We start from the raw sequence: 13,388 nt of genomic DNA on the forward strand, positions 1-13,388 counted from the left end.
ATCCCAAGTACCCTAAGCACACACATACACACCACACCACCTAAGTTAGGAACTCACCTGTATGTAGGTGTGTGGTGTATGATATATATTTCATAGATTTAGGGCTGGAAGGGACCTCGGAAGATCATCGAGTCCAGCCCCCCTGCCCAAAGGGCAGGACGTCAGCTGGGGTCATAGGATCCCAGCAAGATAAGCATCCAGTTTCATCTTGAAGGTGTTCAATGAAGGCGCTTGAACAACCTCCGGTGGCAGGCTGTTCCAGACCTTGGGGGCTCGGACAGTAAAGAAATTCTTCCTTATGTCCAGCCTGAAATGATCTTGACATATCATCATATCATCGTATGCGAATTAGTGATCCATGTATGTGTACTTGGTTTGTGGGTATTGACAGCTGATTTTGTTTAATTTTTGGTGTGTATAGTGTGTATGGGCTGGAATTGGTGATAGGTGTGCATGTGCTTAGACTGGCAATCTTGGATGTGTATGTGCCTGAGTTGGTAGTGTGTGTATATGCACCTGGTGTCTGTGTATGCGTCTAATTGATTTTTGTGTGTATATGTGCAATTGTGTCACACTCTCCCATCTAACAGTGTGATTCTGAGATCCTGAGAGTTGTCCTGGCCCCACATGACAACATTTAGACTGGAGCAAAGGTTGCAACCAAGGTCTTACTCCATGATGTGCTAGTGCTTGGGACCAAGCCTTAAAAGGTTAAGGTTTAAAAAAGTATGTTACCTAATTAAAAAAAAAACAAACAAAACATCAAAGCTGCACAGTTCTGGATTCAGCATGTGGTTTAACATTTTCTCTCTTGATTCTTTGTTACTTCATCATTAGAAAAAACAGCCTCAGAAAGCCAGGTTTGTCTGTCCAAGATAAAACATGGCATTTTATTGCCTGGGATTGCTCAATTACAATTATTCTGAAACTCAGTTACAATTATTTTGAAGTAAGGACAGTGCAGATGCTTGCTAGACAGCCAAACAACTAAGGTGCTCCAGGATGACATTGCTCTTCTCCTCCCAGCACCACCTCCCAGGGGGTATGAATGCAGCGATCACTTGCATGGATCCAATGAACCCAAAGAAGCTGAACAGGTTTTGAGTAGTGGACAATAACAGAATTCAATTCTGCTGGATAATGAAGGCTGAAAGAAGCAGAGATAAAAGAATTCTGGCAAATAGCCCAGTGGTGACATTAGTGGGAACTGGCAGTAGAAAAAGCATCACAGGGATTCAGTGACCAACTATTAGAGAGCCTGATGAGTTTTATTCTGAGCCACTGTCACTTTCCATTATCACATCAGCTGGCAACTTCCTCACATCTGCCTCATTGCCACCAGTAGGACCTTCTGAACCTCTCATAAACCCTCTAGACTCAAACCACCCTGGAACCTTATTTTCTAAGTCTTTAAAAATGGCTTCCATGGAATAGCCCCACTCAATAATGCTGTGCTCTTGTTCATGGTAATTGTACACGTAGCCACCAGCATGCATGGCAATCAGTTGCCCGGATGCGCTGAACACAGGTGAACCAGAAGAGCCGAAGAAGAAGGTAGTGTCATACGTGACTTTATCCTTATTGGAAACCACTTCCTGGAAACTCCTTGGGGTGAATATATGGATGCAACTGGCATGGTATGGACCACAAGTGGTGGGACTGCAGTCCTCTTTGAGCTTTTCCTGCAAGCGTTCAGTGCACCTCCAGCCCCGCTCTAGTGGAGTTATTATAGAGCAGCCATCTGTGGACTTCTCGTTTCCATCTGGATGGCCAATAATATAGATCAGGCCAAAAGGGGGTGGGGGAGAATAATGTTTTGACAATCCATCTGGTAATTTAGCATTTCCTTTTTGCAGTTTCAGAACAACATAATCCAGAGTATTCTCTACCATTTCCAAGCATGGCTCAACAAAAAACCAGTCATCTTTTATTTGCTGATCTTCATAAGAAAACGTAATCCTGACATATTGACTAAATTCTGCCCAGTACTGCTCAAATCCTTGTCCTAGCTGCTCACTGAATATATGATAGCATGTGAGGATGTACCCCTCAGGTAAAGCAAAACAAGTACCACAACTCCCCTTTCCATAGTAGTTCCACTTTATATACCCCACTGATGCACTGTGCTCAGCCAAAAGTTTATGCACACGGACTGGAGTAGAGTTCTTTGTTGTTTTACCAAACTGCTTTCTATGTAGTTCTAACACAGTTTTAAGGGTCACTTTTTCCTTTCGTTTCGTTGTGCACTCTTCCACTTCCTCCTCAAAGAAGAGTTTGATCCATTCCTTTTGCTCCTTTAACTTAGGATCCAACTTAGACTGTTTAACAGAATGACTGGCTTGGTCGTGCTGTCCAGGAGAGGCTGTGGCAAGCTCCTCACTCCTTGATGGGCCAGCGGTGATGTTACGTACCTTGTTACAAAACTCCACTGTATAAATCTTATTGGCAATTCCATCAACAGAATAGTTATTAAGTGAAACCACGTTATTGTCATCCACCAGTTTCCATTGTCCTTCCTTCAGGATGGGGAGAAATCGTCCATCCTCACATAGAGCTTTCTTAATGGTCTCCCCTTTTGGGGCAAAGATACAGACATTGGCACATGGCATAAAAGTATCTTCCTAGGTTGAGTACCAGCGTTCCCTCCTTGCCTTCCACAAGACTTGATATAAAATATGACACATTCAGTCCCTGTGCTGTCATACTGACGGTATCCCTGCTGTCCATCTTGTTGATTTCCCGTCACTTTATAATAGTTCACTGTAAAGGGAGGCTCGGACTCTTGAGGGAGGCACTTGAGGGGCATTCCCAAATTCACAAACCCTTCAATCATATCTTGCCCCAGCAGCCATATATCCTTGTTTTTCTTTGTCAGCATCAGACCTGAATTATCTTCCCATTTCCTCATGGCACGGGATATACTTTCATCTGCTTCACCTTCTATTACATGCTTCACACCTTTTGCATCAATTGTGAAGCGTACCAAACCCTGGGTATGCAATTTAGGGGTTCTTATACCATTACAGTTTTGATTTTCTGTGGAGGGGCTAGATGGCCTTTCAATCTTTAGGCTGAGCAGGGCAGAAGACAGATTCTTTGGATCTGTGGGTGGAGCAAATGAAACAACAGAAAAACATGATTCAGCCATTTATGCTTTGTGTTGTATCCCAGATGACAAGAGAACTCCTTTAATTCAAGGATCTAATAGGTACCTAACTATGAACTTTACTGATCATGAATTCTTTGAAACATCTTTCACAAACAATTCATCAGTCTACTTAGTTCTGCCCCACTGTCCACTATTTTGGTGTAAAGCATGATGCTCTGTAGTCTTTTCTTTGAAAAGACCATCAGTTCTGGTCAGATTGGGCAAGAAGACATTTTTTGCTGTTGCTGGTATATCTACAGGGAGTTGTATCCCATAGTTCCTCTTGCAGCCCCTTTACTAAAAAGCCCAGATTCCACTACTAATATACAATGGGATTATATGAACATTAACATTTTAACTGGAAAGTACTAATGGTGCTAATTTTAACTAAAGTGCTAATGCTGTCATCAAGTGAGTTTGGGAACCAAATACAATCAATAATTTAGCTGAAGGCAAAGGCCATTCTAAGCAGTCCAGGCCAAATAATGAAGCAAAATAGGGCCTTATTGCATGGAGGGGGAGGCAGGGTGTGTGTGCAGCAGAGTTTGCCCAAGTTACATAGCCTGCAGCTGCCCCTGTGGCACTCTACATGGGGCTGAGCCCTTTCCAGGGCAACCCGCACCTGCCAGCCTGGCCTCAGCCCCAGCCCCAGCCCTGGCCAGTGGGCAGCTTCTGACGGGCCTGTTCCTGGTGTGGTTGCAGCTGGCCAGGTGCCGCTCTGCTCCCCTCGCCTCCAGCAGGAGCTGCCTGGCTAATGCTTCCCTCCCCAATCAGCTCAGCATGAGGAGTGGCACAGCAGGGGCAGGGGCAGGAGCAGAAGGAGCTACCGCTGAAGTCAAATGGAGCAGAGCAGCACCTGGCCAGCAGTAAGCACACCAGGAACAGCACCACTGGAAACTGCACGTGCTGGCCGAGGCCTGGGCTGCTAGAGCTGCTCTGATCCCCTTGTCTCCAGCGGCGGCTCCTCTTCTTGCTCCCACTCCTGCTGTGCAGCTGCAGGGTGGGGGAGCTTCAGCTGGGTGGCTCCTGTCTCAGAGCATGGGGGTCTGGCTCCAGCTGCCCTCCACCCATTCCACCCGCCACAGTAGCCCTTATGGCAAAGCCTGAGTAGGGCTGCCCCATGAATGTTAACAGGCAATTCCCTGAAACACAGAGACATGGAAGCTAGGTTTGCAGCTTTGGAGCTCAAAGTTAGAGAGCTGGTCACTGGGAGCATGACCCTGAGAGGAAGCAGCAAGATGAAGTTTTGGGGACACAGAGTTTGTTGGAGAAACAGGCTGGGGATACCTAAGCAAGGAAACTATCTATTGCTTCTATTGTTTCTATTTACCTTCAAGGAAAAGGGATCTTGTGGGTGCTCTTTGGAGAGAAACAAGACCACACCAAAAATACGCCCAAATATGCCTGACTTCAGCATCCATTTTCTTCTTTAATGGCAACAACTCTGCCACACCCCAAAGACAGTTTACATGCTCAAGTCAAAAAGGCAACAATAGCATGGGTGGCCTTGCACATCTGCTATCCCCATGCCACATCCCTCCCCACCAGTTCTCTTCTGAACCCCTGAAAACCTCAGAACTCCTAGTGGCTCTACCCTTCCCCCCACTCATGAAGACAAGATGCCCATACATGTGGCAGCACTGGCTGCTGACAAAGGAGATCACACACAGCAGATTTATAACAGGTACCACTGGGGAACATTTAAGTTCAGTTTGTAAGAGGAAACCACTGCTGGTTCTATTCCATGAGGAGCTGCTCAGAGTGTAGCAGAAAATCCCTTTTGTACATTTCCCTTCTGGACATTAATATAACAGAAGCCCCTTCTTGACTGCACCCCCTCCATTTTGTGCATTTCTTTTCCTTCTAAGTATTGGCAGAGTCCTCGCACGCTTGTTGCATGGGTGTGGCAAGGCTCAGAGTAAGCCAGAAAGCTGAAGTGGCTTTCTGTAGGAGAAACCTAGAAATTACATCTACATATCAATTAAGCTCAGTGTCACTAAAGAAAACAAAGAACTAAAATATCCACTGCAAAGACTGTAAATATATCCTTGTGCTAACTCACTTATTGTCCCCAGTAGTCTTTGATCCTCACTACCTCAAATTGCATTTTTATATATTTCTCACAGTGCATTTTTATATTTAATCTGTCTTGTTTTTACCATGGCATTTTGTATTTTATATTTTATACTTTTAAACCCTTAAAGAATGTACTCCTTGTAGAATGAAGTTATACCCTGGACCATTGTTAAAACTGCATTGAAATTGTAATTGTAAAGTGATAAAATCTGTTATATTGGGCAGTCCCTTGAGTGAATGAGAATGAATGGTGATCATCAGTAGGTAACTATGTGACAATCAAACTCCATTTTAAGCTAATCAAGCTAAAGAGTTGATTCCTGGAACTAAGCACCCACCCTATTGACTATTCCTGCAACCCTGAACAATGCCATTGTTAATTAATCAAAATCACAAACTGACTCCCAAAACTGCACTACCAGCAGGCAACACCCCTGTGACTAACAGCTGTCAGGTGCTACTCAAGACCCACATGGGACAGCGACCTCTGGATTGGGTAGCCAAGATGATGCTGGGGGATCACACAAGTCCGCCAGAAAGGGATAAAAGGCAATCAAGTGTGAACCTCAGTGGTGCCTTCTCATCCAGCACCTGACCTACCGAGACAGAAGTACAAGCAGGTGACCCCCTTCTGGAGAAGACATTGCCTTGAAGGAAGCTGACCATCGACAGCAGACTCCAGGGCCTTGGATAGGTAGATATACTGACACCAATGCTCTCAATCACTATAGCAGCTACTATACACGATATTACATGGGTTTGAATGAGTAAATGCATGTGTGTGTGTATGTGCTAAGGTGACCAGTACCACCCATAACTCAAAGTTTGCATTTATGACTTTATTGGTAACTTCACATCCCATCTAATAAACTAGAATTTATTATGATCCCGTGAGTTGGTCCTTTGTAGCCAACAAGAGGACTTTGAGACTCTCATGACTCTTAAGGCAACTTTGAAGTGACTGACTCATGAGTTGTGAACACTTGCAGTTGGCAACATCGAATCTCCACCACAGCCTCTGTCTCCTTTGAGCCTCATGGGAGGAAGGTGGATGAATGTGCTTAGAACAAAATACCTTACCACAATGGAGGTCTTGCTGCTCTTATTACTGGATGTGCTGGGTGTTGTGGGAGAATGGGGCTTATCAAGACCACTCATGATGACTCACAAGTAGGTGTAACTGAGGAGACAAAACAACATTTTTGATGCACAACAGAGCAAGTGGGAACAGGTAATCTAGATACACCTTTCCATCTCTTTATTTTTCCTTTGTAACACTTCTCTCTCCAGAAGATTCCTGGATACTCAGGGTCCACTGTGTGTGAAGGAAATGTCCCTAGACTGCACTAGCTGGCTGGAACTCTGGGTCACTCTAGAAAGCTAATGATTGATTTTCCCAGTGACCCAGGCATAGGCCAGATCCAGTGAAGGGAAGGGGATAACTGTATCTCTGAATCAACTTAAATGGAACCAGACCCAAGGAGGGGGTCAGAAGGGAAGGGAGCAGCCAGTGCCAAAGAGAAGAAGAGAGAAGGCAGCTCTATGAAGCAGGGCTCTAGTGATGCTGGCTGTTCCCCTCCAGCAGCATATGGACAGAATAACTGCTCCTTTTCTCTCCACAGACCTTCATCTATGGGCCTGCACAAAGAAGCTTGTTCTAAGCACAAGTCCACTCACACTCACAGCACTAGTACTTTTTGGCAAAGGTTAGGAAAAGAATGGGACAGACAGGAAAGCCTTATGAGAAATATGGTAAATGGGGATATGCTAGGCTCCAAAGTGCTGGGCTGGCATGGCAAAAAGCTGAGAAATGGGAGGGGTTGTTGTTGATAACTGGCATCCTCACTTTTGTTTGTGGTTAATTAGTGTTTAGGGGATGCCACTGCTGCCCCTTCGTGGATGCTGCTTTGTCTGAGAGGGTCGCTGAGAGGAACATCAGGGTACCTGGACTGGAAGGAATGGGATGCTACATCATAGCTGCTTCTACTGCCTCTGGGGACCCCTCAGTCCACCACAGCACCTTTGTTATCCTCATTTGAAAATGGTCATCAAGCAGTTCAAAGGACTGGAGCCAAAGCAGATCAATGATAATATAGGCTGTTAGCTGGTATCAGCTAATGTAAGAGGCTTCTGTTGCTTGTACCGCCCCTTCTGTGCTGTCTCCCTCCTCTGAATCATTTCTTTGTCTTCCTAATCAGAGTTTGTCTTTGCTGCCAAGACAACAAAACAAAACACACACTTTAACAGAATGACATAAAAAAACATGTTTGCCAGGCTTTTCTGGAAGTGAAACTTCCAGGAAGTCAGCACTAGAGACAGGAGTTGCATTTCCTCTGCCTCTCACATCTTGTGTGAATTTATTATAAAGAAGAAACAGGACTGGGCTTCATCAAAAATTACTGCTGCAGCTTCTCCTAGCTAACACTTTTTCTTTTATTCAAAGAACAGTTAATACTATTTTTAAAATCATTAGAAAAGACTGTCAGAGGGTTCCCCCTGAAAGTCTCTTCACAGCTAAAGAATGAGGGAGAGAACAGAACCACACCGGCTGAATCCCCGAATACGAATCAAATCAGGGGATCAACTAAAAGGTCTGAATTGATTTGAAGCTCTCCAAATCTATATGGAAAAGGTTTGGAGAGCTACAGAAATTCAGGCAGGCCCCGCTTGCTGCAGCAGGGAGATGGACCCAGATTCCATGCAGGTAAGTAGAGGGCAGGGAAGGGGGGCTGGAGGAAGGGGGAGGGGACCATAGGGGGACCCCTGCCAGGCCCCATCCCCTGCCTGCTTCCCTAACCCCCCTGAGCACTCCCCATCCACTGTCCTAGCTCCCCCATGGCTGCCCTGCCTGCCCCAGCTCCAGCCCTTTAAAAAACAAAAAAAACCTTGACTCACCGGCTGCTGCCGCAGCCTCAGGGCTTCTGGGCACTCATGGAAGAACCTCCCACATGACGTGGGGCAGTGGGGGTGGCAGGGATCACCCCCTGCTGGGCAGGAGCCAGTGAGATGGGGCTTATTTTTTTTTTAAGAAGCCAGGAGCTGGGGAGGTGGGGCAGTCATGTGGGGGGCTGGAAGAGCAGGGGGGGGGCTCATGACAGAGCCCCCACATGGCGTGGAGCAGTGGGGGCCAGAAGGGATCGCCCCCCCCGCCTGGTAGCAGCCGGTGAGTAGGGGCTTTTGGGGAATCCCCAAATCAAATCACTGTCCCCCGAATTGGCCAAATCCAAATCCAAAGCAAATACTAGCCATTTTGCACAGGCCTAGTCTTTAGCTCCCATTGCCCCATGGCTGCTATAATATTGGGCGATGAGTGAGGGAGAGGGAAGGTAGCTCCTATCAACCTTTGGGATTGGTACAATCTAATTTGGGGTCTGTATGTCAATGAGTCAAGCACAGGGCATCAGCACAGAACCTAAGTACAGGCAGATCTACCCACACAACCATCACCCCCTCCCTATTCATAGCTGTCCCCCAAGTTCCTACATGGCCCCATCTGCTCATTGTCTCCACAGCATATACCTTCATAGTTTCATAGGAAGGGACCTGAGCAGATCATCAAGTCCGACCCACTGCCACGGCAGAAAAGAGTACTGAGGTCAAACGACCCCTGCAAGGTGTTCATCCAGCCTCTTTTTAAAGACCCCAAGGGTAGGAGCCAGCACTACTTCTCTTGGAAGTTGGTTCCAGATCCTAGCCGCCCTGACAGTGAAGTAGCACCTCCTGATGTCCAGTCTGAATCTACCCTCTGCCAGCTTGTGACCATTATTTTTAGTCACTCCTGGTAGTGCTCGGGGGAACAGGGACTCCCCCAATGCCTGCTGGTCCCCTCTGACTAGTTTGTAACAGGCCACTAGATCCCCTTCAGCCTTCTCTTGTGAAGTCTGAACAGGTTCAGGTCCCTTAGCCTCTCCTCGTAGGGCCTCTTCACTTCTCCCCACACCACCCAGTCTCTTTCACCTGTCCTATCTCACATAACTCCCTCCTTCCCAGCTGCTCTCAAGCCTCTAGAGACCTCCAGATCTTGCCTATACCTCTAACTACCCAGCACAACCCACGAGCAATTTCTCTATAGCAGGGGTAGGCAATGTTTTTTGGCCGGAGTGCCGAAAAACACCATAATGCCTACCTTGGAAGGTGCCGGAGTGTCAGCATGGCAGGAAAACAAAATGAGGGCAAGGGGTACATGGCAGGATACCCTGCTTGTGCCCCTGCTCCCCAGCTCTACTGCCCCTTGCCCCCCACCCAAAGCCCTTGCCCCACAGCCCGGGCTCTGTGGCTGCCAGCAGCTACCCAGGCTCTGGGTAGCTGCTGGAGCTCGGGCTGCTCCCAGCAGGGCTTGCAGTGTCCCAGCTGCCTTCTGGGAGCAGCCCGGGCTCCCAGCTGGCAGCAGCTCCCCAGAGCCCAGGCAGCTGCAGCTGGGAGGCTCCAAATAGCTGTGCTGGCTCCGGCATCAGCTCCGCACCAGCGCAGTCAGGTGTTGTGTTTTGCTTCCCAAACACAACAAACTACTGTGCTTTTTCCCTGCAAAGCAGAAAACCATGACTTACTGAAACTCTGAATCCCTGTCCCTTTCCATGTAGTGTAGTCAGAACCAGATGCCTGTTTTCACTGGATCATGACAGAAGAGGAGGTCAGATGAGCGTTGATGTCTGAACAGAGCAGACCACAGCAGAAGATTAAATTCTGCACTTCCTGTTGGGTGTATATGTGGCTGACGTTGGTTTCTTATTCCCAATCCTGGTTTCTTTTTCAAAGCTAATCCTTACGCAATGAAAGGATGTTAGTAATGAATTATATAAATAGAGTCAAGAGTTCATAAAAAAACTTCTTTAGTGTCTGAGTCTCCAGAGTCTGGAATAGACTCGCCCCAGAAGTGGTGCAAGTGCCTACTCTGGATACCTTTAAGAAGTGCCTGGATGTTTATCTTTCTGGGGTGATCTAACCCCAGCTGACTTCCTGCCCCTTGGGCAGGGGGCTGGAGCCAATGATCTCATGAGGTCCCTTCCAGTCCTAACGTCTATGAAATCTAGGTTTGTTCACTTTAGAACATCCAGTTCAAATTTACTTTACCCAACTTTTGGGTTGAGGCTTAATGTAAATTAGAAAAGTTGGAGTAAAACTTGTATATTTGTATGTAACCATTGTTACTGCTGTCCGTTGCCAGGCAGAACAGCAATATACAAGCTTTACATGGTGGATGTCAAGTGGCACTCCAAAACTGAGCATTGGGTCAATAAGGGACCTGCCAAGGCTTCTTTTGGAGAGTCTCTGGGTGTTGGAGAGGAGCATTTTGGGGTGATCCAAAAGACATGGGTATGTGATGGGGCTAAGACTAAGCACACTCCATGCATGGCAGAAGCGCACAAGTGGAATGGGGCTGAAACCAGGCACGCTTGATGTGTGGCAGAGACTAGTGCAAGAGGGGGCTTAGACAGTGCACGCTTTGTGCAGGGCACATACATGTGAGAGCAGGGTATGACTGGGCATGCTCAGTGCATGGTACAGATATGGGTGAGAGATGGGGCTGAGACTGAGCATACTCCAGGCATGGCACAGACACAGGTGTGGGATGTGGCTGAGACCAAGCATGCAGAGTATAAGGCACGTGTGAGATGGGGCTGATACCGGGCATGTTTGGTGCATGAAACAGATACACGGCTGTGAGATGTGGCGGAGGTCAGGCACGGTTGGTGCATGGCACAGATACCCAGGTGAGATGGGAAGAGTGGACATGCTTGGTTCATGGTACAGACATAGGTGTGAAAGGGGACTGAGACTGGGTTCGCTCCATGCATGTTACAGACATCTCTGTGAGATGGGTCTGTGACTGGGCACACTTGCTGCAAGGCACAGATACATGTGTGAGATGGGGCAGAGAATAGGCACACTCAGTGCATGGCACAGACATACTGGTTTGAGATGGTGTTGAGACTGGACGTACTACTTGGTTCATGGCACAGACACTGGTGTCTGATGGGGCTGAGATTAGGCATGCTCAGTTCATGGCAGAGATGCATGTGAGAGGGGGCTGAGAATGGGCATGTTCAGTGCAGGGCACAGACACACGTTTGTGATGAGGCTGAGACTGGACATGCTCAGTGCACAGTCCAGGCACACTGTTGTGAGATGGGAAAGATATTGGGCACACTTAGTGCAGGGGACAGGTATGGGTGTGAGATGGGGCTGAAACTGGGCATGCTTGGTGCGTAGTGTACATGCTGTTGAGAGGGGCCTGAGACTGGGTACACTCTGTGTATGGCATAGACATGGATGTGAGATGGGGCTGAGACTGGGCATTATCAGTGCACGGCACAGACACTGGTGTGAGATGGGGCTGAGACTGGTCACACTTGCTACAAGGCAGAGACACACATTGGAGATGAGACTGAGACTGGGCATGCTCAGTGCATAGCAGACTGAAGGCAAGAGGTGGGCAATTATTTTGGCTGGAGGTCTGCTTAATGAGTTTTGGTGAGCTGTCCACGGCCGCAATGGTACCCCCACTTCTTGACAGGTGCCCGATCCCCTGGTCGCCATCTTGGGACTGGAAGTCCCACCCTCTAACCCCTGACCTTTGCCCCCAGAAGTACTCCGGGGGGGGGGGGGATTGCAATCTTGGAACCAGAAAAAAAAACAAATCATATACTAATCAAGCATCTACTATAACATATTTTATTTCAAAAATATTTTTGTCCTGATTTCAGTGGGTTGCACAGTGTATATAGAGAGGATTGCATAATAGCTCAAAATCAAGTCTTACCCTCATATATTGGGTGTGAGGTGCATGGGGTGTGGTTGGGGGGTGGGTATGGTAGGGTGTGGGGTGTGTATATGTGTGGGGGGGTTGTGAGGGGGTGTGGGTGTGTGTGGGGTTTGTGGGGTGTGAGGGAGGGTGTGGGGATGTGGAGACCCCCAACAAAACCCTCCCGTGGTGCACAGCCCCTGCTGCTGGTGGTGGTAGCAGCAGACAATGGGCCCTTGGTATACTTGTGGCCTGTGCAGGTGCAGCTCCTGGCAGTGTGAAGCTTTAGTTAGTTCCAGGAGCTGCATGTGGTGCCAAGGAGCAGAGCCATGCTTGCCCACCCCTATCGCACAGGACTCACATGCAGGTCATGTGCCACTGGGGGAAGCCCCATGCAGTGGAGCCGGCTGTGTTCCCCACTCTCTGCCACCATATGCAGCTCATGGGGCTCTGCCAGAAGTAGTGGGGAGCCCTGCATTCTGCTTCCCGGGGGAGTCCCAGGAGCCGCACATGGTGGCAGGGACTGGGGAAGGCAGCTGGCTCCACTGTGCAGGGCTCCCCCGCCCCGCCCCACACACACGCATGGAGCACAAGTCCTGGGAGCTGCATGAGCTGTGGGGAGCCCCAAGTGATAGAGGCAAGCTGGCCTGGCTCTGCTCCTCATTGCCATGTGCAGCTCTTGGGGGCCTGTTGCCTGCTGAGACTGGGCACACTTTGTACACGGTAGAGACGCACTTGTGAAAGGGGCCTAAGATGACACTCTGAGCATGGCTTTCATCCAGAATGTATTCTCTATTCCCCCAACACCTCTGCTCCAGCAGAGGCAAATTCCATCAATGTGTCAACAGATCTCTCTCAGATTTCTGCCGGAGATGAAGTCCAAAGCTGTATTGCCTTGGTGTGGTTCAGGTTTAACTGCTTCGACTAATCCAGCTGAGTAAGTATAGCCTGGAAGATCTGCCGCGTCCCCCCCCACTTCCGCCCCACAACCCTCTCTGCAACTCCTTCCCTGCAAAATGATATAAGGAAGCAAGATGAAGAAAGTCAGCAGCTGGCCTCAGGCTATGGGGAAGTGAGGAGCTCCAGGGTTGGGGCTGGGCAGCAGCAGTATAGTGGTGCAGCCAGAGGCCCAGGCCACAGGTGCCAGGCAGTAATAACTTCCAGTTGCAACTGTGAAGCCAGTGCAATTATAATTGTGATTGTGTAGCTGCCAAAGGGAGCTTTTATTTATCTCTTTCCCTACAAATCAGTGCCCAGGGTAGCAGTCCCAGTCACCCCACACTAGTTATGCTACTGCTGGGTAGCCCTCCTTCACTGCTCCAGCTAGGGAACAGGGGTAAGGCCATAGCTGGAGTACTACATCCAGTTTTGGGATCCACAATTCAAAAAGGATGTGGAGAAGCTGGAGAGAGTGCAGAAGAG

At 48.3% G+C, this 13,388-nt stretch overlaps 1 protein-coding gene across 1 annotated transcript; it reads right to left on the bottom strand.

Moving 5' to 3' along the window:
• Positions 1–867: 867 nt before the first annotated feature.
• Positions 868–9,891, bottom strand: LOC102558479 (serine protease FAM111A-like). The gene is made up of 3 exons (XM_019485824.2): positions 9,772–9,891; positions 6,305–6,404; positions 868–3,102 (listed from the first exon to the last, which is right to left on the bottom strand). Exon 3 carries the CDS (start codon positions 2,607–2,609, stop codon positions 1,269–1,271), a length of 1,341 nt encoding a protein of 446 aa, XP_019341369.1. The 5' UTR covers positions 2,610–3,102; positions 6,305–6,404; positions 9,772–9,891; the 3' UTR covers positions 868–1,268.
• Between the last annotated feature and the right edge of the window lie 3,497 nt (positions 9,892–13,388).

Source organism: Alligator mississippiensis, chromosome 2 (genome assembly GCF_030867095.1).
Source record: "Alligator mississippiensis isolate rAllMis1 chromosome 2, rAllMis1, whole genome shotgun sequence".
Taxonomy (NCBI): domain Eukaryota; kingdom Metazoa; phylum Chordata; order Crocodylia; family Alligatoridae; genus Alligator; species Alligator mississippiensis.